General features: G+C 42.3%; 1 protein-coding gene across 2 annotated transcripts in view; it reads right to left on the bottom strand.

Moving 5' to 3' along the window:
- Positions 1–379: 379 nt before the first annotated feature.
- SYPL1 (synaptophysin like 1) overlaps positions 380–27,409 on the bottom strand; it is a 38,265-nt gene continuing 11,235 nt past the window's right edge. Inside the window, exons 3-6 of one of the 2 annotated variants that reach the window (XR_005774935.1) lie at positions 16,283–16,478; positions 8,990–9,172; positions 1,562–2,373; positions 380–1,530 (exon numbers count right to left, since the gene is read on the bottom strand). Coding sequence is in view for 1 of the 2 variants with exons in the window: in XM_040412741.1 (XP_040268675.1) it covers positions 2,248–2,373; positions 8,990–9,172; positions 16,283–16,478 (505 nt within the window). In the remaining variant the exon portion in view is untranslated. Of the gene's footprint in view, positions 2,374–8,989; positions 9,173–16,282; positions 16,479–27,409 lie in introns of both variants that reach the window. The other variant, XM_040412741.1, reaches the window with a different exon arrangement.

The raw sequence follows: 27,409 nt of genomic DNA on the forward strand, positions 1-27,409 counted from the left end.
TTAAAAGGGGTATGATAGTGTCAGCAAACAAAGGATATTCATTCTAAAAGTAAGGCCTCATGCACACGACCGTGACGTTTTTTACGGTCCGCATAAACGGAAGCCACCCGTGTGCCTTCCGCAATTTGCGGAACAGAATTGTAGAAATGCCTATTTTTGTCCGCAAAACAGACAAGAATGGGACATGCTATTTTTTTTTTTGCTGGGGCACGGAACGGTGCAACTGATGCGGAAAGCACACTGAGTGCTGTCCGCATCTTTTGCGGCCCCATTGAAGTGAATGGGTCCGCAGCAGAGCCGCAAGAAATGCGGCTCGGATGCGGACCACAAAAACGGTCGTGTGCATGAGGCCTAAATGTTATGTTTTTTTCCCAATATATTTTCTGTAGTAATGATATATGGCGGAGTCACCAGCATGCTGCACTCATTTCTATGGGGGTTCTGAAAACAACAAGGCAAATGTGCACACAGAGTTGTAGTTTCACTACAGCTGGAGTGCCAAAGGTTGCTGATCCCTTCCTTATTTATAGTCTTCAATATCTCTGCTTGTTGTCATTCAACAGTAAAGTTTATTGGGGGTTTTTTGGCATGGATTTTGATGTGGATTCTGCACCTAAAATCTGTGTTTTAAATGCGTCGATCCGCCAATGAGAAAGCTGCACAGTAATTTACAATGTTTCCCCCCACCCCCCATTTGTTGTTTTCAAAAAATGCAGTGCAAAAAAATAAAAATAAAAAAGGATCAAAAACTGAGCAGAATTTTGAAGCAGAGTCCATGTCCATCTTTTTCAGAGCAGAAGAAACCCTCTCAACTCAACTTAATGGGTACTACTGAATGACAACAAGCAGAGATCTTAAAACCCATGAGGAACTGATACAGAAATAATGGAGAACTTCATAACTCTTCATTAAACAATGAATAACATGTATGTGCTTAAACTGGGATAACCCTTCACGTGAGTACAGACAAATAATGCATCACTAGTTGTAAAATAAAAAAGGAGAAAAAGTTCAAAGAGCGGTAAATAAAAAGCATGTGTGCAGAGCATGTCATTACAGAAAGGAATATTACAGCAGTTTGGTAATCTTAGTACAGTACATCGCAAGTTTTACACCGATTCAGCTATTTACATTAAGGCTGGAAAAGTACTTAGTGTTGCGTTAAGAATGCTATACTTCTAATTAGTGTTGAGTGAATCGAGCTTCAGATCCAAGATCGAGATCCATCTCCATACAGGATTCAAATGTATGGGCTCCGGTAAGGAAAATTTGTCATCACCGAAGTCTCGCGGGACTTTGGTGAATAACTTTGCACTTCGATTTGCTCAACAATACTTATAATCTTTGGAAATTGGCTACAGTTTTATAATAGCCATGTTCCAAGAGAGAGGGGAAAAAAAAAGGAAAAACTTCTCCACTGAGCCATCAAAATTCACTGCCCACCATAAGATGATGGCAGGAGAGTAACAGAAAATTCCTGCAAAACGCACACTAATAGAATTACCCCTCACTGTCATTACTGGATGTAACCTATACGTGTGCATAAAATGCTGGATGTAACCTATACTTATGCATTTAAAAAGACTTTCTGATTGAAAAAAAAAAATGTATGTGTATATACACATACATACATATACATGAACTGAGGTTTATAACATGTTAGGCAGATTACACTACAGTTGACCAGTTAGCCATTTTAGAACTGTGCTTTTCTTCTGTTATTCCTCCTGGCAATTTATAATTAACTTGTAGCAATGCCCAGTTGTGAAGAGGAATGACAAAAAAGCATGCCACAGTTCACATGAATATCTGCTCCATAAGTGTCACATCTTGAACATTGCGAGTATTTAGTAAATCAGATGCGTCAGATGCGGTGATGGGATTCATGGTGAATTCAGCCTTACACATGACCGTATTTGCTACACTCCCCACATTTTGCACACGATGTTGTAAGTATTTGAATTTCCATTCTTTTGAAAGAACAGTTACCTGGATCATTATCTGAATCTGAGGTCTCATAAGTTACATTTTAGGTACTGATAGTGAGGGATAGGTATTTTGACAACCTGCTGGTTTACCATGAAGACATGTACTGTACGGTATAATCACATTATATAACAAGAAAAACAAAAGTATCACAAGCCTGTAGAAAATTCCTACTTCTACCCATCTCTATATCAACGTCTTCTTGGCTACCTGCACGTAAGAGACAAAATAGGCAGTGATAGATGGACGTCTGAATCTCGATTACTTGGAGGAAGGCGGTGGGCCTTGTTCCGGATCGGATGAGGGCGGCTGTGTATGGAGGTTTGTTTCCTTATAAACAAACCAAGCATTTCCTGCCCACAAAACCAAATTCAAGAACCCAAAAGCCTGAAAACCAAAAACAGACAATTAAAAAAACTTCAGTTTAAAAAAAAATATATAATTCTTATCTGCAGCCATGTAAAATCTATATACGGTATTTAAATCTAAGGAAAAATTGAGAACTCAGCCCTTACAAAGTACTGTAACGGTGGCCCACTTTGCTCTACTACTTATTTAATAGGAAATACTGACAGTGGATTGGCCTCATTTATTCAAAATAGTCGAAAAGTGGGAAAAAATAGATAGGTGCAACTATTAAAGCGTACCAGAGTTTTTTTTTGTTTTGTTTTTTATAAATAAACTTGCATAATAATTTTGGGCTTTCTTAATGTATTTTCCAGCCATATAATTCTCTGTTTCAGCTGCACAGCTAGACTCAGCAGCAGGGGCATATCCCTTCAGCCAGCACTCTACTGCTGTGACGTCCTGCATAACGGAAGCCAGACGGATCTGTTATGCTTGGCCATAGACCTCTATTATGACGGATCAAAACGGAATGCCTCTTAAAGGCTTCCGTTCTGCATTCAGTCCATGAATTCCATTATATTCCATTATAACGGAATCCATACTGAAATCTCTACACCACCCGAACACCAAACCCGAACCTGTAAAGTTCGGGTTCACTCATCCCTACTCATGAACTTACAGCTTTTTTCAGGTGAATATAGGCATATTTTTTAAATATAGTGATTTAGAAATTTTCTATTTACACCATTCTCTAGTAAATTAAATTTAGTGAAATTAAATTGACTCCAAGCCCTGCCCACTATTTTCTAATACATTAAAGGGCTTCTGTCAGCCCATTAAACCGTTTTTTTTTTTTTTGTTTAATAATAATCCCTATACTGCGAGCTCTGCATACATAAGTAAAATAATCATTTTCGTTCAGTAGAATTTGATAAAACGCTATTTTTATAATATGTAAATTACCTTGCTACCAGCAAGTAGGGCGGCTACTTGCTGGTAGCAGCCGCATCCTCCGATCCTAATGACGCCCCCTCCGCATTGTGATTGACAGGGCCAGGGAACGGAATCGTTCTCTGCTGGCCCTGCCTGTTTTCATTCAATATCTGGCGCCTGCGCCGCGGCCGTACCTATCTTCAATCTGCGCAGGCGCACTGAGAGGCGGCCACTCACTCGGCCGCTCCATCCTCAATGCGCCTGCGCCGATGACGTCACATCTACACCCGGCGCAGGCGCATTGAGGAGCGAGCGGCCGCCTCTCAGTGCGCCTGCGCAGATTGAAGATAGGTACGGCTGCGGCGCAGGCGCCAGATATTGAATGAAAACAGGCAGGGCCAGCAGAGAACGATTCCGTTCCCTGGCCCTGTCAATCACAATGCGGAGGGGGCGTCATTAGGATCGGAGGATGCGGCTGCTACCAGCAAGTAGCCGCCCTACTTGCTGGTAGCAAGGTAATTTACATATTATAAAAATAGCGTTTTATCAAATTCTACTGAACGAAAATGATTATTTTACTTATGTATGCAGAGATCGCAGTGTAGGGATTATTATTAAACAAAAAAAACACAAAACGGTTTAGTGGGCTGACAGAAGCCCTTTAAGGTGTGCAAAAAAAATAAATAAGAAAAGTGGTTCAGATATTTAATCTATAAGGCATTTGACCAAAACACAATACTTTCCATCGCATTTATGCCAGAAAACTATGTAAATACACAGCAAAATCCACCCCATAGTGTATAACGTATGAAATATTTCACTTTTCACACTGGCTACTAGAGCGCACACACAACAGACTAATATTTTCTGTCTTCTGCAACTCACTTATGAGCTCTGGTGTGTAGCTTAGGGCAGAGTCTGCAGAGGGCATGGGATTTAAAGAGTTATTCCCATATTATCATGTGGTGACATATCGCTAGGATCTGCCATCACTTTGATTGGTAAAGGTTCCTACTTCTGGAGCTACCACCAACCCTGAGAAGGAAGGGTTGGTGGTAGTAGTTGATAGTAGGTGGTAGTTGCTTTAGTGCAGTGTCCCCTTCTAAAACCGTGAAGGGGCTGCAGCCCTGAGGTAGCAGAGGATACTGTACTCCATTTCCTGTACTAATCGATGACATTACTCCGACTTTGAACTCCCGCTCACTGTGGCTGCCAGATTACACACCCTGCTCTACGGTCCTTACAGACAATACAGGAAATATGTGTGCTTGTTTCCAATATGGTTGATCCAGGAAAAGTTACAAATTATCATACATTACAATATATTATGTATTACATTGGCTTTAATAGAATTAATATGAAACATATGAGGCATTCCCTTTAAAATGAGTTTGATTGGATTACTGAGTCATTTAACCACTACCGGTGGCGTACATGTATGGCGTTGAAGCAAAGTGCAAAAGTAGTGCCAGCTCGCACCTGTGTTTCAAACAGCCGAAACCTGCGGCTAATGACCGCGACCGGCAATAATGCCGAACAAGGTCGTTAAAGCCTTTAGATGCCATGATCAAGTGAGATCACGGCATCTAAGGCTCCATTCACACGTCCGCAAATGGGTCCGCAATTTTGCGGAAGGGGTGCGGACCCATTCATTTTCTATGGGGACGGAATGGATGCGGACAGCACACAGTGTGCTGTCCGCATCCGCATAGCGCGCCCCCGATCTTCGGGTCCGCAGCTCCGCAAAAGATAGAACATGTCCTATTCTTGTCCGCAGCTTGCGGACAAGAATAGGCATTTCTATAAGGGGGGGCCGGGCGGGTGTGTTGCTGATCCGCAACACACCACGGACGTGTGAATGGAGCCTAAAGGGTGAAAAACTCAGAAGCTTGCACATCTGGGCTTCTTACCAGCTTCCTCTGCGGCCAATGAGGATGTCGGTAATTGAATTTAGTGAGCTGGGTCTCTCTGAAGAGACCCAGGGTATTGAAGTTGTAATTCGTATTTTGGCCACCAGGTGGCAGGCCCACATAAGAAATGAGCAATTCTGTACAGATAATAGATCCAAAAAGACCCATGATTGTACAGAATAAAAAAAAAATTTATAAACTGTTAAAAATATAATATATCTATATATCTATAAAGGCGGCACTGGCTATAGACAGATAAAATTGGGTGCACGTTCCTAGGGAATCGACTTCTTACCCCACAAGTAAATCCAGAAAATGGACGGCACTCCAGTCAGATGAAAAAAATGTGTGATTCCTTTATTCAACCATCCGGTGCAACGTTTCGGCTGGAATTGCATTTTTTTCCCCGATTCCACCCCATTTGGAATTTCTTTCCTGTTCCCACTATATTGTATGCCATATTAAATGGTGGCATTAGAAAGTAAAACTTGTCCAGTAAAAAATAAGCCCTCATACAGATATGTGAACGGAAAAATAAAGTTATGGCTCAAGGAAGATAGTGAAGAAAAATCAAAAACACAAAAACAAATTCTGTTGAAAAATTGCTCATTGTTCGATTAGTCTGGAAAATATCTCAGTGCATCCCTATCCTAATCTGTATTCTCATAGTGTATGCCAGCATCTCTAAAAGACTGCTTTCCGCCACTCTTAAAATTACAAACTCAATCCACATAAACATGAACCCATTAACATGTAATGGCTACTTTTTTTCCAGATTTTTTTGCTCCAACAGACAATGTTAACGGGATTGTCCAAGATTTAAAAAGGGTTTCATGTAAATGGAGCTGAAATGTTATACCAGACAGCCAATGGCCAGGAATAGTGCAGTTTCTGCAAACTACAAAAAAAAAAAAAACAGATACCCGCTGTGTGCGAACGGCCGGCCCTATGATAGAAATGCCTTTTCTTGTCCTCAATTGCGGACAAAAATAGGACATGTTCTATCTTTTTTGCGGGCAGCGGAACAGAAGTACAGATGTGAACAGCACACGGTGCATTATCCGCATCTTTTGCGGCCCCATTGAAAGGAGTGCGAATGGCCCTTAAACTGACTCCAGCTCAGTTTGCTTGTATACATTCATTGCCTGCTTGGCTGATGGTTTCTTCGAAGAAATTCCAGTCTCGCAACTACCCAAAACCTTCACAAGCCTCAATCACAAGTGCTGCGCTCATAATAAGGAAAGCAAGAGTATAAAAGTAAAAGCAACTAAACCACCAATGGAAACAAGGAATGGAGATAAAGATTTCCATTTATGCAGGGATCCTCAAACTGCGGCCCTCCAGCTGTTGTAAAACTACAACTCCCACAATGCCCTGCTGTAGGCTGATACCTGTAGGCTGTTCGGGCATGCTGGGAGTTGTAGTTTTGCAACAGCTGGAGGGCCGCAGTTTGAGGATGCCTGCTATTTATGCACGCTATGCTAGCAGGTTTTATTTTCTGCCTAATCTTATCCAATAAAGCATGTTAGCTATCTACTTTCCCTCCCTGCACATTTACTAGGCTGGTGGGTGGCAGCCACAGCACAGCGTTATAAATGTAACTTTTGGGCTCAGAAACTAAGCATGCCCCATCCGAAGTAGATATCAGCTGTAACATAATCCCAGACACCCCACTACAACGGTCGGATCAGAGCTAACTCCGATCCTCGCCATTGAACGCCTTTGATGCAGCAGGCAATAGTGATCACAGCGCCTATACTGTTTTACAGAGGGAGGGGGCTCAATCAGCATCCCCTGGCAATCCCAGAATGCCCATGAGTTGCGGTGGCAGCTGAGGTCCTAATAAAGGCCTCCAGGTCTGCCATAGACATCGGCTTGTTTTTTGCGGGACTTAATATGGGTGTAGATGTGACGTCATCGGCTTGTTTAATGCCACCACTTAATATGGCATACAATGTAGTGGGAAGCAGGAAAAAAAATTCCAAATGGAGTGGAAAAAAAAGCAATTCCACCAGAGTTTTATGGGCTTTGTACCTATGTGGCCAAACTGACCTGTGCCCTCCATTCTTTGGGCAGTATAATTACAACGATACCACATGTATTTTTTTTTGTCTTTTAATACTGACAAAAATAAAAACTTAGAATTTGCTTTTTTATGTTGCCATATTCTAACCCCCATAACTTTTTTATAGTTATGTCTACTGCGATGTGTAGGGGCTCATTTTTGAGGGAGAATTTTTTTTGGAGGTAAGTGAAGTTTTTTTTTTCTCGTTATGCCATTTGGCGTATTGGATAAATAATTTTATATTTTAATAGTATGTCTGTTTTTGGACACGGGGATGCCCATAATGTGTATATTTTTATTGTTTATGTATTTAGTTTTTTATCCTAGGGAAAGGGGCGTGATTTAAAGGTTTATATTTTTTTTTACTTTTTGTTAGACCCTATAGGAGGCTACAATATTCACTAGATAGATTTTTTTTCCATATAACTACAGTCCAAGCTGAATTTACTATTATCCTATGTTGGCCTGCAAGCCAACATAGAAACTGCAGCTCCAATTCGCTGGGTGCCTTCAGAAAAACTCAGCTTATTAGATCAAAGGACCGCCTTCCCCGATAGCCACATGGGGAAGCTGGTCTTAACCTATTTAGATTCCATGGTTGGGCTTGACCATGGCATCTAAAGGGTTAAAGGCCTGCGATCAGCATTATTGCCGGTCGCAGACACTAACCACATGCCTTTGCTGTTTGAAACTGCGGAGGCCCGTCGGCTATGCACAAGCGGGCGCTATGTTTAAAGCCCCTCCTAGAGCCATACATGTACAGCTGGGAGCCTAAGCGGTAAAGGGCATCTAGTAAAGGACAGATTTGTACTTAAAACTGGCTGACCTGTTACATGTGCGATTGGCAGTCGAAAGCATCTGTGTTGGTCTCATGTGCACTCATTGCTGAGAAAAATGATGTTTTAATATATGCAAATGAGCCTCTAGGAGCAAAGAGGGTGTTGGCCTTACACCTAAAGACTCTGCCCTTTCTGCAACTGCTATGCCCTCTCCAATAAGGGGCCAGGCAGTGAAAACATATGTCAAAGTGGAGAGGGAGCAGCATTGGCAGAGAGAGCTGAGCCTCTAGGTGTAATGGAAATTCCCCATTTGCTTCTAGAGGTTAATTTCCATATATTAAAACCTTTTTTTGCTTGGCAATTCAGACACATATGAACAGATGCCCTTTAAGTGTTTTCATTGTGTAAAAGGAATAAAACATATGATAAGAACTATATACCTTTGATGTCCCTGTAATATTACTGACCCTAGGTATAAACTTATACTTCACGGAGAACACTTTAAAAACAAACAAAACTGGAATTGCTGCCCTCCCCCATAAATTATACCTCACAATGATGGCACTAAGAAAAGCAAGCCCTCATATGGCTATGTCACCAAGGCTACTTTCACATTAGCGGCAGCCTTCTCCGGCATGTTGTAGTTTTATTCCGGCCTCCTCTCGGCATGTTTGCTGCGCTGCGGCAGGACCTCCGTCCAGGCCCCATTATAGTTAATGGTGCTGGAGCAGACATCCAGCGGCACACATGCACTAGCGGCAGCACAGATCCGGCAGGCTGTTTACCCGCCAGAACCGCCTGCTGGAGAAGGCTGCCGCTAATGTTAAAGTTGCCTAAAATAAAAAAGTTATGACTATAGGAGATAGGAAAAAATATCACAACATTATCAAGTACAGAAATAGCTGCATCCCTAAGGGGTTAATATGCATTTCAAGACCACTTCTCAAATACGCACTAAATATACATACCACAGAAGTGTTTAGACGTCCCATGTGTAATTCTGGACCTGGAGAACAGTGTAATTCTTTTGGGCACGTGACTGCTGCTATAATGCTTGGGCTGGTCACAGATTTAATATCAGTCAATCCTTTAGCCCATGCAGATGAACTCACAAGCCACAAAAAGGTGAAAATGAGCGTTATGACAAAGTCCTAGAAAAGAAAGGTTCAACAACTGAAATTACATTTTTTCTTTTCAAGAGCACAGTACACCAAGCAATCATGGATAAAGGGACATTTTCATAATTTTTTTTCAATGTAGCAAACTATACGAGGCTATCATATGTCATTTTTAGGGACTATTCATACAACCTTATCAGTTTTTGAGAATCACAAATTGCAGATTCGTAAAAACACGGATATCAGACATGTGCGTTCCGCATGTTCAACCAGTACTTAGGGGTGGTGACTCAAATAGGGTACCAGGCCTTGACTATTTGAGAATATGGTGAAGTTCTGCACTATAGCAATGATCAGTCGACTGTGGGATCTTCCATATGACCAATACCACCATCAAAACTGTAGATTAAACCAGCTGACCAGGGAGTTTATTTTTTTTTGGACTTCCAGGGGAAATGTCAAATTTGATCAATACTGTTGAACATAATGCAGTTTCGACTGACAATATACAAAAGCTTTTCCAAAGCTTTTAGGCTACTTTCACATTAGCGTTTTCAATTCCGCTATTAAGATCCGTCATAGGATCTCAATAGCGGAAGAAAACTCTTCTGTTTTGTCCCTATTCATTGTCAATAGGGACAAAACTGAACTGAACGAAACAAAATGCATTCTGTTCCATTGCGTCCCCATCACGGACAGAGAAACGCTGCAAGCAGCGGTTTTCTGTCCGCGATGTGGTGCGGAGCAAGATGGATCCTGACACAATGGGGACAGATCAATTTTTTCTGACACAATAGAAAACGGATCCGTCCCGCATTAACTTTCAATTGTGTTCAAGACGGATCCGTCATGGCTACAGAAGACATAATACAACCAGATCCGTTCATGACGGATGCATGCGGTTGTATTATTGTAACTGAAGCGTTTTAGCAGATCCATGAAAAAACGCTAGCGTAGCCTTAATCACATTTTCAGCAGACAAAAGTCTGCCATTGGCCATGGCAAACAATTGGTTAATTTAGTATTTTAAAGTGACAGTTGATTCAAAAAAGGCAGTTTTGTCAGACTTTAATCTGTTGTATGGCCAGCTGGTGTCTTTTTTGTCCCGAGAGCTAAACTGCTTACTGCTGCTCTCTGTATCCTGCGTATTTTGCTAATAGGAGTATGGACATGTGTGCTGCCCGCACAAAAAGGGCATCTTATTCAGGTGACAGGTCCATGCTAACAGGTAACAGCTAGTCTATTACATCATTTAGTTTCTTCTTTCATAGGAAATGTTAATAAAACACTTCTGAATTTAGTTCTTACTTACCACTGATATCCGTCATACAATCCATGCAGCAATAAGAAGGATGTAGATAATTAGTTTTAATTTTAATTGTATGGGACTTAAAGGACCACTAAACATAGAAAACTCACAAATAAAAATGCTACCCCACCAATGCCTCCTTCAATGTTCTCCAATGCTTGTTCGTCCCAAGTTGCAACTATTTGTCCAAGGAGAACAACCATTAGCCCCTCTTTCTCCTCACAAGTCTGTGCCTGGCTGTAAGACAACTGGTTTCTGCCTTGCTGTGCCCCATCTGCAGAAGGGTTAAATGACTGGCAAGCCCCACCCCTCACCAGCCCAGAACGGAAGCGACTTGCAGAAAATTAATCCATGTAGCCTATGAAGAATTTCTCTCCTCCAAGATGGTTTATTTTCCAAGACATGCAGAAAATGCTACAGAGTAGGGGAGATTTATCAAACTGGTGCAAAGTAGAACTGGCTTAGTTGCCCATAGCAACCAATCAGATTTCACCCTTCATTTTCTAAAGGAGCTCTGAAAAATGAAAGTGGAATCTGATTGGTTGCCACTTTACACCAGATTGATAAATCTCACCCAATGTGTTTACAGTTACTATCTTTTCTAGGTTTAGTGTTTCTTTAAGCTCACCCCACACTTGGCAGTCCCATAGAAGTAAATGGAGATGTAGGCATGCATGTGTCCCACCGTTCAATTGTTGTGAAGCAATTCAGGATCTCCTACTGCTGAGGGACCCAGAAGTTGGGCTGCAGCAATCAGATACTTATCATCTATGCTGTGTGAAAACTCCTTTAAGTGTAGCTTAAAGGGCATCTGTGAGCAGATTTGTACCTATGAAACTGGCTGACCTGTTATTGTGCACTTGGCAGCTGAAGGCATCTGTGCTGGTCCCATGTTCATATGTGCCCATATTGCTGAGAAAAATTATGTTTTAATATATGCAAATCAGCCTCTGGGAGCAACGGGGGTGTTGCTGTTACACCTAGAGGCTCTGCTTTCTCTGTACCTCTGGACTCTGACCAGGCCGGGTGTGATGACACTTTTACTGCCTGCCCCTGTGCAGAGGGAGCTGCAGTTGCAGAGAGAGCTGAGCGTCTAGGAGTAACGTCAAAGCCCTCGTTGCTCCTAGAGTCTCATTTGCATATATTAAAAGATCATTTTTCTCAGCAATACGGCACATATGAACATGGCACCAACACAGATGCCTTTAGCTGCCAAGTGCACATGTAACAGGTCATCCAGTTTCATAGGTACCAAACTAATGACAGATGCCCTTTAATGTTAGCAGTCTACACATTCAGAGACTGTATAGGCTATTTGATGGTTTATGACTGTGCCAAATTACAAACAGGGTGGCATGAGGACTGCTCTTATGCACGCATTTTACTTGATGATAAAACAATACAATTGATGGGTACCAGACAGTCGGCTGCTCGTTCAGTGAAAGACTTTCCATGTAGCGATCTCCTTCACTGTATGAGGACGGGGGATCGTTCTAGTGATTCCTCGTCCTCATACAGAATCACTGTTTCTGGGCAGCAGAGCGCTGTTTAGACCACACTTTCTGCTGCTCAGAAGCCATGATCGGGGGCGCCTGCATGAACGACAGGATAACCCAGTGAATGAGCGTTTCTCTCATTCATCGGGTGATCGGCTGCACATTTAGACAGCCGGATGACTGGGAATGACCATTCGCCGGAACGATCAATCCAGATAATCTGGGAGATTACTGGTGCATCTAAATGCACCTTAAGAGGTCATAAACACTTAGGTAAGCCACATTCTTATCAGTAAGATAGGGATTGAGCTTTAATGATTGTTTATAATGTCACAGAGCAGAGATAAGGAGCCCATCAGCTTTCAAACTGATGGAAAAGAGAGAAAATCCTAATGCTGCTACTAGAGCATCTGAGCTATATACAGAAAAAGAGGCTCCATATTTTTAATACAGACCAATTGAAAAAAAGATTTTTACTTCATAAGGAGTACAATGCAATAATAAAATAAAAAAATTCCCCCAACGGTGTATATAGTCTTTAAAGAACTCTCACAAGATCTAAAGGCATACCACATTGCTGGTCTAATCTGAATCCAAGTTTATACTATGAAAACCTGCAATAAGAACTGATCTTAAGCATTTTCACTTTGGATGAAGGTTTTTAGCCAGTAGTAGAGTGGAGACTAATGGAAGGAGAAGTATAAATCATATATTTAATCTTCTCTTTATCTGGATCCATTTCCAGACTTGGCTTTAAAAAAGAAAATCAAAACACTTGTATGTAAAAAATAGCATCAAACTAGTAAATGTGAACCGGGCCATAACTGCTAAACATTTAACCAGTTCACGACCTTTACCATACATGAATGTATCGCGCGTGCAGTGGACGCCATAGCCGCTGGCTTTCTGCCGTTTCAAACAGCAGAGACCCGCAGCGGATGTATGCGATCATCGTTTCCCGGCTGACATAGTTATAGCCGGCAGGCTCTGACAGCTATTACTAAAGTATACCAATACAGCACTAAATTGGTATATTGTAAACAAAGTGTTGAATGATGGCTATATAGCAATCACAGAACACAGTGGTCAATCTAATGATTGCCAGTCAGTCACCCAAAAAACTTTTAAAAAAACAAAAAATAAAGTATATGTATCTATATATTCAAATAACCCTCTTTCCCCAAAATAAAAGTACATAACCAATAACAAATAAAAAAAATACACATCTTGGGCATCACGGTTTGCGAAAACACCCGTACCATTAAAATATAACAATATTAAATCACATATGGTGAACGGCATAACGGAAAGAAAAGCCAATTCGCCATTTTTGTCATTTCAACACCCCCAAATTTTTTTTATTATAAGTGACAAAAAAAGTCACATACACTTCAAAATGGTATCACTGATAAGTACACATTGCCCTGTAAAAAGTGAGCCCTCACAGAGCTCCTTACACATAACTACAAAAAAAAAAAAAAAAAAGTTATAGGGGTATGGTGATTAAAAGCTTTTTTTTCCCAGTTGTTCCAGTATTAAAACGCAAGAAAAACTATACAAGTGTGGTAATCGTCCTAAACGTGCTGACTTGGACAATGAAGACAACAGGTAAATTTTACCGCATAGTGAACCACGTAAAAAAATAAATAAATATAAAACTGTGAAAGAATTCCAATTCCACCCCATCTGGAATTTTGTTTCTCTGGCTTCCCACTACATTGTATGCAACCGTAAATGGTGCCATTAGAAAGTACAACTTGTCCACAAAATAAAAGCCCTCTTAAGGCTATGTGAAAGGATAAAAAAAAAGTTATGACTCTGGGAAGGCAGGGAGTGAAAAACGAAAACGCAAAAGCGAAAAATCACAAAGGGTCTCTAAGGGTTAAAAAATTGATTTGTCCAGTGGAGCAAAATGTTTAGTTAAGTGCTCACTGTGGTTTTATAAAAGTATTGGTAATCACCTCCACCCCGATCCCCCGCAGATGCCATTTTGATGATTAATTGGGTCCATGCTGGTCTATCCTTCTTTGTCTGGTTTCGACATGTAGGAAAAGTCAGAAAAGGCCCACTCAGCCAATCACTGATTGGGGTAAGTCATTCAGTAATTTCTTGAACGTTAATCTACGGTCATTTCATATGTGACAGGACCAGGAAGCCTAGATCAGCGGTGACCTGGTAAGTGTTAAAATAGTGCAGTGGCCGGGTTTGGGGTCACGTGTTGCTGCTCTCCGGAAGGGTAGGCAAGTTGTGGTGCACCCCAGAGAGTCGGGGTCTGCAGTTGACCAGAGTGCTTGTTTACTGGAGGAATGCAGACGAAACCACCTATATTAGAAAACCTAAAGCACACTGCACATACAAATATTCAAGGAATTCCAAAATATAATCTTTATTAGAATCTTAAAAAGTACATAGTAAAAAAACATGTAAAATGGCACTGACAAACACCAGAAGAAGGTGCCGAAATGGGGTCAGCTGTAAGTATACACAAGATGCAATGAAGCAAGGGGATACGTGCATAAAAGTATTCTAACTGCCATGTGGTGCACCCCCCCCCCCCCCCCCCCTTCCCACCAAAAAAGGAAAAAATATATTATCCAGAGCATGTAAAATACAAACCCAGATGGACGGCACCTCCAAGACAGCTGACCCCATTTCGGCACCTTCTTGTGGTTTTTGTTTGTCAGTGCAATTTTACATGTTTTTTACTATGTACTACATGTGCACCACATGGCAGGTAAAATACTGTTGTTATGCACTTATCCCCTTGCTTCATTTGTCTTATGTATACTTACAGCTGACCCCATTTCGGCACCTTCTTTTTGTTTGTCAGTGCCAATTTACATGGTTTTTACTATGTATTTTTTAAGATTCTAATAAAGATATGTTTTGGAATACCTTGAATATTTGTATGTGCACTGTGCTTTAGGTTTTTAGCTTTTTTAGCACCTGTAGTTACTTTTTGGTTTATATTTTGGCCCTTTCTAAGATAGGTGCAAAACAATACAGGCGAGGCATAAGGCTGGCTTCTCCAGTGTCCTCCCTGGCAGAAGAAGGGATTGATGCTGAGGAAAGACTAGCTTGCAAATACAGTGCAAATGAACAGGTATATATATATATTTTTTTTTCTATCTATCACACAGCATACATATTAAATGCAGTTACACCGTATTAAAACAGTGAAAGTTAACCCTTTCAAGTGAAATAAAGTAAGAAGTTTATAATTTTACATAGGGGAAACAGGGGAAAATAGGCAAATATCCACAAAGGTCCAAACTTCTCAGTTCCCCTACTCCAGGGCACTACAATAGCAGCGGGGCAGGTGAGGTTGAGCATTGCTTCTTTTATATTTTAACCAGTTTGCGGCTTGTGCTGTAAACCCTTTGTTCCCCCCTGTGCGATCAGCCCAAGTGCATCAGCTCCATTCCCCCAGTGCCATCAGATTGCTGCCCCCTCAGTGCCATCAGATTGCTGCCCCCTCAGTGAGCATGGAGTGCTGCTCTGGGTGACAGCCCCACTGGGAGCCGTGACATCAGCCACACAGGGCTGACACAGGGGTGCGCCAGGCCGGGGACATGGACCGGGTGCAGAGTACCCTGCCCCATCGGCCCCCTCATCACTTACTGTCCATGCCCGGGAAGGGGAGAGGTTGTGCCCCCAACTACTACTCTACAGCCAGCTCCAGGTCAAAGCGAATGTGATCCACACAAGCGATGAGCTCCTGCATGGTGACCGAAGCGCAGATCTACCAACACACCAGGAACCAGCATCACCCCCCGCCGTGCAGTGGCTGAATGGGCTATCGCAAGGCACTGTGGGAAGAGGGAAGCTACAGCAGTGCATCCTGGGTAACGTGACCTGTGACGGAGGACAGATGGCCGAGCGGCTGCAGGTACAGGACGGTGCTGGGCGCTGTGCACACTGGAGCCATGTGTTCTGCCGTTATCTACCTGTTCTTCAGCCGTAAAAACCGCAGACACGCATGAACACATGTGTGTGAATACTGTTAGTTGCTCATCTATAAAGAAGTGCACTGACCTGACGATGTGTCAGGAAGAAAGTGCAGCGATGTACCGGCCGGCGGGTGACCACGGTGCAGTGAGTAATAGCAAGCGCTTCACTCCTGCTCCATGGTCACATGACACAAACGAATCCTCGATGCAAATTTTTTGCAGTCGAATTACTCAATTTAAATCGAGTAATTGTTTCAGCCCTAGGTATAACTATAAAAATACTACTATAAAAACCCATTTTGCATTTGTTATTTCAATTATACATTGAATTTCAGTAATAAGTCAGTTGAATGAATATTATATTTGTAAAAAGAAAAATTATACTTACAATTAAAGCCCATTTCCTAGATTCCTCATAAACATGCCTGAATCCAAGATAGAAAACAAGTGCACCGATACAGTAAAGAAAGGCAAAAACTGCAATCGTAACATAAAATTCAGCCGATGAAGAATAGTCGCCAATGAGGTGCCATTCTTTTATTCCACAGTAGTTATCGATTCCTTTGAATTTGACATTATTTAACCTAAGGACACAAACACCAACCAGATAAAAAAAAGAGGAAAATATTGAAGCATTTAAAATACATACAACTAAAAATTTAGCTTACTTCATTATCTAAGAGTCAACAGAGTCAACATAAAAGCATTTACCGTAAATTGTCCACTGACAATGTCACTGGATGGACATTCTGGTTATTAGCTATGTAGATCATTTAAAAAGAGTCGGATAATAATTGAGGCTTTCACTCCTATATAGGGCAGCATCGAATTTGTTTTCTTTCCGCCTACGATGTTAATTTTTTCAAAAATCATGATTAGCTTTTATTCTTCTGCAGCACTGAATCGACACATTCGTGTGCTGATCATTTCAGTCCCTGACGCCCATGCTATTAATCCAGGCACGGGCTGCAGGGACTTTAATAGGCCCCCACATAACAGCAGGAGCCAGCACTGACCGTAGGCGGGATCCCACTGTAACTGCCGCTAGGGTAGTGGAGAGAGGACACTGCTGCAATCCCTATCAGTTCACTGGGAGTACTGAGAGCCCGGCTCTGCACATGGATGCCAAAAAACAGGGCATCAGTATATATATAGAAGGACTGGAGGAGGATGTAAATAGATGGAGGACTGGAGGAGTATATATAATATATCTTCTATCCCTCTCTTCCTCCTTCGGCCTCTCACAGTGGTCTTCGGCTCTCACCCACAGAGATGGTCACACTCTGGATCTTATCTTTACTTGCCTCTGCTCCCTATCTAACCTTTCTAATTCGCCTCTCCCCCTATCCGACCACAACCTACTCACCTTTTCTTCACTCCTCTCTTCTGCTGCTCCCCCGGTCCCACACACTAACATACACCCACGCAGGAACCTTAAACATCTCGACTTTTATTTGCTTTCTGACTCTATTCTGCCACTCTCTAACATTTGTTCCCTCCAAGACCCAGATACTGCCACCACCCTGTATAACACCACAATAAGTACAGCTCTGGACATTGTTTATCCCAGCCCTAGCTCATCTCTTCAACCCATCACTAACCACTGGTGTCTTCCCCTCTGGTTTTAAACATGCTACCATTAAACCCATCCTCAAAAAGCGTTCATTTTACCCACCTTCTTTGTCCAGTTATCGCCCCATATCACTTCTTCCATATGTCTCAAAGCTACTTGAGCAACATGTCCATTCTGAACTGTACTCTCACCTCTCCTCCTGCTCATTCTTTGACCGGCTACAATCTGGCTTCCAACCCCACCACTCAACTGAGACTGCCCTTACCAAAGTGACCAATGACCTACTAACAGCCAAAACCAAAAAACATTACTCTGTCCTCCTTCTCCTTGACCTGTTATCTGCCTTTGACACTGTCGACCACTCCCTTCTGTTACAAACTCATCTCTTGGCATTACTGACCTGGCCCTTTCCTGGATCACATCATACCTCACAGAATGGACATTTAGCATCTCCCACTCTCACACCACCTCCTTGTCTCATTCTCTCTCTGTTGGTTTCCCGCAAGGCTCTGTCCTAGGACCCCTGCTCTTCTCTATCTACACTTTCGGCCTGGGACAGCTCATAGAGTCAAATGGCTTTCAGTATCACTTTTATGCTGACCTCTCTGGTCCAGACATTACGACCTTACAATCCAGAATCCCACAATGCCTATCTTCCATATCCTCCTTCTCCTCTAGCTTTCTAAAACTTAACATGGATAAAACAGAATTTATCATCTTTCCCCCATCTTGCTCAACGCCCCGAACAGACCTATTTATCCATCACGATTAATGGCTGCACACTCTCCCCGGTCAACAAAGTCCGCTGTCTTGGAGTGACCTTGGATTCTGCCCTCTCCTCCCGACCACACATCCAAGTCCTTTCCACCACCAGCCACCTCGAACTCAAAAACCTCTCCTGCATCCGCGCGTTCCTCAACTTTGAGTCTGCGAAAATGCTTGTACATGCCCTCATTATCTCCCGCCTAGACTACTGCAACATTCTCCTCTATGGCCTTCCATCTAGCACTCTCGCACCAATCTATCCTTAACTCTGCTGCTCGACTATTCCACCTCTCATCCTGTTACTCCTCTGCCAATCCCTTCACTGACTCCCCATTGTCCAGTAAATTCAGTTCAAAATACTAACATACAAGGCTGTCCACAACTTGTCCCCTCCCTACATCTCTGAGCTACTTTCCGATACATCCCCACACGCAATCTCTGATCCTCACAAGACCTCCTCCTCTCTTATCACCTCTTCCCACGATCGCCTCCAAAATTTCTCCCCTGCATCCCCCACACTCTGGTACTCGCTACCCCAACATAACAGACTCTCACCTACAGTGGAATCCTTAAAAAAAATAAAAATAAAAACCCACCTCTTCAGACAAGCCTACAACCAGTGACCCTGCTGCCTCTATACAGTCATGACCAACTTTACCCTCTCCTACTGTGTCCTTTCCCCATACCATGTAGATTGTAAGCCCTCACGCGCAGGGCCCTCTCTCCTTCTGTACCAGTTTGTAACTCGTCTTGTTCATGCTTAGTGCAATTGTCTGTATTATGTATGTATATACCCCTTTTCATATGTACAGTGCTATGGAATGAATGGCACTTTAATAATAAATAATAATAATAATAATAATATATAGATGGAGGACTGGAGGAGGGTATATAACATGTATAGATCGAGGACTGGAGGAGAGTATATAATATGTATAGATGGAGGACTGGAGTTTTTTTGTCTTAATCACCCAGCTCTACCCCTATATAACCCAATTCAGGCCATGAGGGAGTCATACGTGGAGAAAGAGGGAATTAGAACTATATTACACCCTAACCCATGGAATATTTATTGCCCATTAATCATGCCACTGTGTATACCAAATGGTGGAGTTCAGTAATTGTCTCTCAGTGTATCAGTGCAGTACTTAAAGGGAGTCTGTCATCTACTTTTAGGGTCCATTCACACGTCTGCAACAGTTTTGCTCTCTTGAAATTGTGGATCCGCAAAACACGTATACCGGCTATTTGCGTTCCGCATTTTGCGGACCACACATGGCCGTTACTATGATAGAAATGCCTATTCTTGTCTGTGGCTGCGGACACGAATAGGACATGCACGGTGTGCTGTCCGCATCTTTTTCAGCCCCATTGAAATGAATGAGTACGCACCCGTTCCCCAAAATTGCGAAACGGATGCAGACCCATTGTGCGGACATGTGAATGGACCCTTAGTGTTCTAGACTGCTCATATAATGTTATTGCGCAGTTCCCCTTCATTTAAACAGTAACTTTATTGACTATGTCCCATGTAGAGAAGCTGAAAAAACAAGTTTATAACAACAATATGGTAATAAGGTCTCGCAAGTGCCCAAGGGCAGCGTTATGGCCACAAGTCCTCTGGCCCACCCTGCCTTCCTAGTTTGATGATGGAGGGCGCAGGTGCGAGATCTCAGAGGCAGAGCAGGATGACCAACAAAGAGGGCAGGGTGGGCCAGAGGACTGCAAGGGGAGTTGTTAGACGGGTACATCGAAAAAAAAAAAAAAAAAAAAAAAAAAAGACGGGTACATCGGCGAGGGGCCCAGGCACTTGCAGTTATAACGCCATCCATGGGCACTTGTGAGACCTAATTAGCATATAGTTATGAATTTGTTTTTTTCAGCTTCTCTACGCCGGACATACAATGAAGGTACTGTTTAAATGAGGGGGAACTGCGCAATAAAGCAATATGAGTGGTCTAGAACGCTTAAAGTAGGTGACAGACTCCCTTTAAGTCATACAGCCGACGTCGCTGGAGATCTAAATGAACTGCCATAAGACACCAAGTTCACTGCTGGTCTTAGGTGCTCTCTACTACCCGAGTCGTCCTTCTCAGTATCTAAAAAGTCCGTTCTGCTAGTCTAGGGTGGTTTGTCTGACATGTCTCCTTAACCAGGTGTATTATATTTTCATCAGGAGCTTGGCATATAGAGCAAGAATCGCTAATAAGACACAACATTGTCTGTGTGATACAACACTATCCATCCCTGCTTGTGCTCGGTCAGGAAGGTGGATCAGTCCAGTCTCGGGCGTATTGTATTGGTGGCATCACACAAAGTCGTCATAGCTGCGGTCAGCACACAACTTTGTATGCTGCCACTAATACAATACCTCCACTATTAGGTCTAAATACAGCGATAAATACACAGGGGGTGAGGGTGTAAAACAGTTCTAATCTTTCATCAGTTGTGATTCCTTAAAAGCCTGCATTGGGTTATTTAGGGGTAAAGGCCCCAATTTTTATCAGAAGTATTGAATCAATTTTTTATTTTATTTTAACTTTCTTGCCAGGTTTGGTAAATTATCTATTATTTTTGAGAACGTATACCAATTACTTTCAAGCAATTACTTTCAAGCCTTAGTTAACATCTATTATCTACGATGTACATTCAGGGAGTCACAAATGAATATTTATAATTGATGGCAAGTCACTAGTATATATGCTACTAATGTCTATGTAAACTAATTATGGCATTTGTCACAAAGGGCTACCAAACCGTTAAAATTTGTTTACCTAATTATAGTATAACGCCTTCTTTCCCGGGCAATTTTCAGTTTTTTGCTTTTTCGTTTTTCACTTTCTGCCTTCCTGGAGCCATAACATTTTTATTTTTCCGTTCACAGACGTATAAGCGCTTGATTTTTTGCTTGACTTTCTAATGGGACCATTTACTATTGCATACAATGTAGTGAGAAGCTGGAAAATGAGGAGGAATTGGGGAAAAATGCAATTTCGGCACAAAAGTTTTCTTTTTACGGTGCTCCGTATGTTATAAAACGGACAGGTCAGCTTCATTCTGTGGAATGAAGCTTTGTAATAAAAATTTTTTTACATAGCCATATTCTGACCCCCATAAGTTTTTATTGCATTTTTTGGTGGGGTAATCTGTACTTTCTTTTTATATCATTTTGGAGTGAGTTTGAGCTTTTGATCGCTTTTTATTCAATTTTTTTGGAGGTGAAGTGACAAAAAAACGTCGACTAGGACTTTTTTTTTGTTACGGCCTTCGTTCACATATGGAATAAATACATTTTAGGAGTACAGTAATTTTGGGTTGTGGCGGTGCAAACTATCGTTATTTTTTTTGTTTATTTTTAGTGGGAAAAGGGATGATTTTTAAAAACATTTTTTTTTTTTTATCTCCTTAGGGGACATGAAAATGTGATCATTAGATTCTTAGCTTCTCCCATACACTGAGTTTAAGAATGCAGTCTTTGGGAGGTTCAATATATTCCTATGTGCAATACATGCACTCTATTCATGTGCTGCAGACTCCCTGATTAGCAGCTTTCTCTCAATACATGGTGTAAGGCGAAAGCAGTCAATCCTCTGTAGGAAGGCAGGGGAAGCACTCAAATACCAGGACTGTGGACTTGGGCACTGCTGCAGCCACGCAAGTGAATACTGCATGAAACAAAGTGCACTGTGATCAGAGTCGCTCTTACTAGTTTATGCTGTCTTCAGATAGGGCAATTTTTTTTTGCACTGGGCGATTTTCCAAAAAATAAACCAGAGATTGATTAATTTTACATTTCTTTATTTATTTTTGGCCATGAGCAGCTCCCAGTTTCATTGTCCACCATCCAGACACTGGTGAAACCTTTATTACACACCCATCTCTGCCTGGACCATTTCAAGGCACTTGGCAGGAGGAAATTGCGGCAATTATGTTTCCTGTATACCAGCCGTCACCTCCATTTGCAGTGGCGCAATGAACAAGAAAACCAGACTGCTATACAGACTGAAAACATATTAGGCCTAATTTCTCATGTCTTTACTCCAAAATTCTGGCATCAAAAAGTCACAAAATGGGGCTTTTGGGATTTTTTGGGCTCACTTGCGCTAAAATTTCTCACTCCAGTTTAGAAATGTAGGTGGGAAAATGGGTGTGGCTAGCTATGTTAAGGAGTTTCATTTCAGATTTATCATTGAAACTTTTATAAAAAAGGAGCAAAAAAAAAGTCTCCGTCCAGTAAAGGGCTCATGCACACGAACGTATTTTTTCCCTGTGTCTGCGCCATTTTGTTTGTGGCTCTTTGCAAAACCATTCATTTCAATAGACTGGCCCTTAAAAAACAAAACAATTTGCTTGTGCATTCCGTTTCCGTATGGCCGCTCCACAAAAGAATAAAACATGTACTATTATTGTCCGTATTACGGGCAAGGATAGAACAGTTCTATTATGGGCCGGCATCAATATGGTTCCGCCTTTAAAACTGCTCATCGGTGGCTCAGTGGTTAGCACTGGTGCCTTGCAGTGCTGGGGTCCTAGGTTCGAATCCGACCAAGGACAACATCTGCATGGAGTTAGTATGTTCTCCCCGTGTTTGTGTGGGTTTCCTCCCACACTCCAAAGACATGCTGATAGGGACCTTAGATTGTGAGCCCTATTGGGGACATCTGTGAAGCGCTGCGGAATATAGTAGCGCTATATAAGTGCATAAAATAAATAAAGAAATAGCAGTGCTATACACTGCCCACTTGAAGCGGTGACATCACCGTCTCCCTGCTAGGCGGAAGTCAGATCAAGCACTGAGATCAAGCATCACAGATGTTTTCTGAAAACAGTGCAGCAGACGAAAGACACATCATCCTCACTTCCCTTCAAAATTGGAAGCTGTCCAGCGGTGGCATCAGCTCAACCAGTGGGACCCAGGCACACATTTCCTAAAAGAGTAAAATTTTATGACAACTTAAAATCTATGTCCACAAATGCCAGAAGTCTAGCAAGAAAAAAGCTTGAGGCCTTGGTACTGGAGAAACATATTGATGTAATTGGTGTTGCTGAGACATGGTTGGACTCTTCTCATGATTGGGCGGTAAATCAAGCTTTTACACTCTTTAGAAACGATAGGGCTAAACGCAAAAGTGATGGTGTATGTTTGAATGCCAGGAGTGATATGAAAGTAAGTGTGAAAGAAAAAATTGTGGATGAAGGTTGAAAATGTTCAAACCTTGTGGGTGACATTTCAGAGGGAGAAAAAAAAATAATGAAAAAATTATTCTTGGTGTGATCTATAGACCCCCCCAATATCACTGAGGAGACAGAACAGGGATAAGCAACCTCCGGCACTCCAGATGTTCTGAATTTACAACTCCCATTCACTTCTATGGGGAGTTGTGAGAACAGCCAAGCAGGTTTGCATGCTGGGAGTTGTAGTTTCACAGCAGCTGGAGTGCTGAAGGTTGCTGATCCCCGAGATAGAAGATCAACTGTATGTGCAAATGGAGCGGGCGGCGCAGGCTGGCACAGTAGTGATAATGGGAGATTTTAACTATCCAAACATAGATTGGGAACATGGTTCTGCCTCTGCTGCAAAACCGAGAAAATTCCTCAGCTTTTTGCAGGATAATTTCATGGGCCAGTTTGTGGAAGATCCTACTAGAGGCGATGCTCTTCTGGATCTAGTCATTTCTAACTATGCAGAGCTTGTTATAAATGTCACTGTTCATGAAAACCTTGGTAACTGTGATCACAATATAATTATATTCCAACTAAGCTGCAAAAAACAAACTCTGGTCGGTAGGGCAAAAACACTTACTTTCAGAAAGGCGAATTTCCAAGGGTTGAGTGCTGCACTTCAGGACATAGACTGGGAGTAATTATTGTCACATAATGACACTAATGCTAAATGGGAGTGCTTTAAAGGGATTCTGTCATGACATTTGAGGCCTTTAACCTAAACATATGGCCAGGTCCCTACTAATAACCTGAATCCGAAACTGTCCTTATTAAATGTGCCTGTGGCTCTATTAGCACATAAAACAGGTTTTTATAACCTGTCAGTCATTCACCTACCTAAGGTGTCCAAGGGGACGTCGCTTCATACAGGGTGCCCGGCTGCAGCCATCTCAGTCTGGTGCCCAGCGCCGCCTTCCCACTAGAAATCGCCGCCCTCCCTTTCTGTAGAGCCGCCTTCCTCACCTCAGCGCCGCCTCCCTCACCTCAGCACCGCCTCCGAAATCATCCGCTCCCTCAGCCAGATCCCGTGCGGCTGTGAGAGGATGGCTGCAATAGGTCGGTCAAAGCAGGTTTGAGCGAAGTGCGCCGACCGGCGCATGCGCACTTCGCTCAACAAGGAGTCCGCACGGGCGCATCAGGTTATACCTAGTGCGCACGCGCGGGATCTGGCTGAGGGAGGCGTCGCTGAGGTGAGGAAGGCGGCTCTATAGAAAGGGAGGGCGGCGATTTCTAGTGGGAAGGCGGCGCTGGGCACCAGACGGAGATGGCTGCAGCCGGGCACCCTGTATGAAGCGATGTCCCCTTGGACACCTTAGGTAGGTGAATGACAGGTTATAAAAACCTGTTTTAAGTGCTAATAGAGCCACAGGCACATTTAATAAGGACAGTTTCGGATTCAGGTTATTAGTAGGGACCTGGCCATATGTTTAGGTTATAGGCCTCAAATGTCATGACAGAATCCCTTTAAATCTACGATACTTTGGATAAGTATATTGTTAAATACATTCCTAAAGGTAACAAGTACAAGCAAATAAAATTAAACCCCACATGGCTTTCAAATAGTGTAAAAATGGCAATAAATGACAAAAAGAGGGCCTTTAAGAAATACAAATCAGAGGGGTCAGTATAAAAGGACTTTTTCTTTCTGGTCCTTTGACCGTTAACTACTTGGTCGGGCTTGTTACGCCTTGATGACCTCACTGCATTTAACAAAAATTTTCCTTTTTCATGTGTTCAGTTCCTTTTTTAAGTTGGTTCCTAGGAATGCTATACATGTACTAAGTGTACTATGGGTTTTAGCTTTTAAGGGCTTCTTTATCGAAGTGTGGCGATGCGTATTACAGGGAGATTCAATGTATAGGAAATGGGGTTAAAAATTCTCTCACTTAATGTTCGTGGGCTAAATTCTCCATATAGACGCACCCAGCTTTGGTCAGAAACTCTTAAATCTAAATGTGATGTGCTCTTCATACAAGAATCGCACCTGTTGGAAAAAGATGATTTTAGATGCAAACATAAGAATTTCCCTGTAATATACTATTCCCATACAAGGAAAAAGAGAAGGGTTGGGGTATTCATTGGGGTAAAGTCTTCACCTTTTCCCTTACAAAATGTATTACAGACTCAGCAGGGAGATATGTTATTTTAATTTGCACTCTTGATGGTAAACCATTTACTTTAGCATCTGTATACGCCCCTAATGTCGGACAGGTGGCCTTCTGCAGGAGGCTGTTTAACAAAGTGGAGAAATTAGCAGTAGGAGAGGTGGTAGTAGGAGGAGACTTTAACATCCCGATTAACTCAGAATTAGATTGTAAATCCACGCAGGGGTGTCGCCGCATAGAGTTGCAAACAACTCTATACGAGTCCGCTTTTCATGACATCTGGCGTTATCAGCATAGTGATGAGCGAGATTATACGTTCATATCAACAGCACACCTATCTCAATCTCGAATTGACTACATCCTAATATCCAAAAGCCTTCTGCATAGGGTCACGAGGTCAGACATTGGGGGAGCGACGTGGTCAGACCACGCCCCAGTGAGTATTGTCGTTGAAAATGATCTTCCTGACCTCCCGCGTCTACAATGGAGATTGAATACTTACCTGTTCAAATGCCCTGAAAGAGTTAAAGGGATCACAGCTAAACTGCAAGAATTCCTGCTTTTTAATGACCTACCCGACACTAGTGTAAACACACTATGGCTTACACAAAGCATTCATGAGAGGGATCCTGTTACAGTCAGCGGCTAGAATGGATAGATGCAGAAACAAGGCTTTACAAGATGCCCTATCATCTGCAAAATGCGGAAAAGAGTCACAAACTACTTAATAATCCTTTAACGTTAGCCTCTCTTCAAGAATGTAGAACTGCACTCAGAACCCTTCTTTTATATCGCCAAGAACTAGGGTTGAAGCGATTGCAGATTAACTTACCACACAGGCGATAGAGCAGGTGCACTATTGGCACGTAGACTAAAAAGCAGGAAAGCTGCAGCTAGAATAACTAGTTTAAAGCACAATAATAAGGTGTTTACGCACCCTCAAGAAATAGCAGACGCATTTGCGTCTTATTACTCCTCCCTATACAACTTACAGTTAGATGGTAATACCACTCAGCCATCTGAGGAGGCAATCTCGGCTTATCTGGATTCCCTTAAGCTCCCCAAAGTATCTGCAGATGACTTAAGCGTTCTGAATAGGCCAATCACTACCACAGAAATTCTCACCACCATTAAAGCTACTCCATCTAATAAGGCTCCAGGTCCAGACGGCTTTCCAGTGGATTATAATAAAACATTTCACTCCGAGTTACTTCCTCATTTAACTAAACTGTATAATACATTTCTGACCTCTGGGAACATCCCCCCTGACATGTTAAAGGCTACTGTAGTTACGTTGCCCAAACCAGGGAAAACTCCTGATGCCCCTGAGAATTTCAGGCCAATTTCCCTGTTGAATGCTGACCTCAAACTGTTTGCCAAGATACTAGCTTCCCGCCTTAACAAAGTACTACCTGCCCTGATAAATCCTGATCAAGTAGGCTTCGTGCCAGGAAGACAGTGTAGAGATGGCACGAGAAAGATGATAAACTTAATTCAGATTGCAGGGTGGTCCAGGATCCCCACGATCTTCGTCTCCTTAGACGCTGAAAAAGCGCTCAATAGAGTGCACTGGGGGTTCCTGGAACAGACTCTTAGGAAATTTGGGTTTTTTGGGCATATTTTGCAGGCTCTCTTAGGTTTGTACTCAGCCCCAAAAGCAAATGTATTGGCATCAGGATTTTTGTCAAAACCTTTCTCAATTACCAATGGGACTAGGCAGGGGTGCCCATTATCGCCTCTGATATTTGCATTGGTGATGGAGCCATTGGCAGAAAAAATACGTAATTGCACTCAGATAACAGGGATTACAGTAGGGAAAAGCTCACACTGTATAGGTTTATACACTGAT

This window comes from Bufo bufo, chromosome 1, assembly GCF_905171765.1.
Source record: "Bufo bufo chromosome 1, aBufBuf1.1, whole genome shotgun sequence".
NCBI lineage: Eukaryota > Metazoa > Chordata > Amphibia > Anura > Bufonidae > Bufo > Bufo bufo.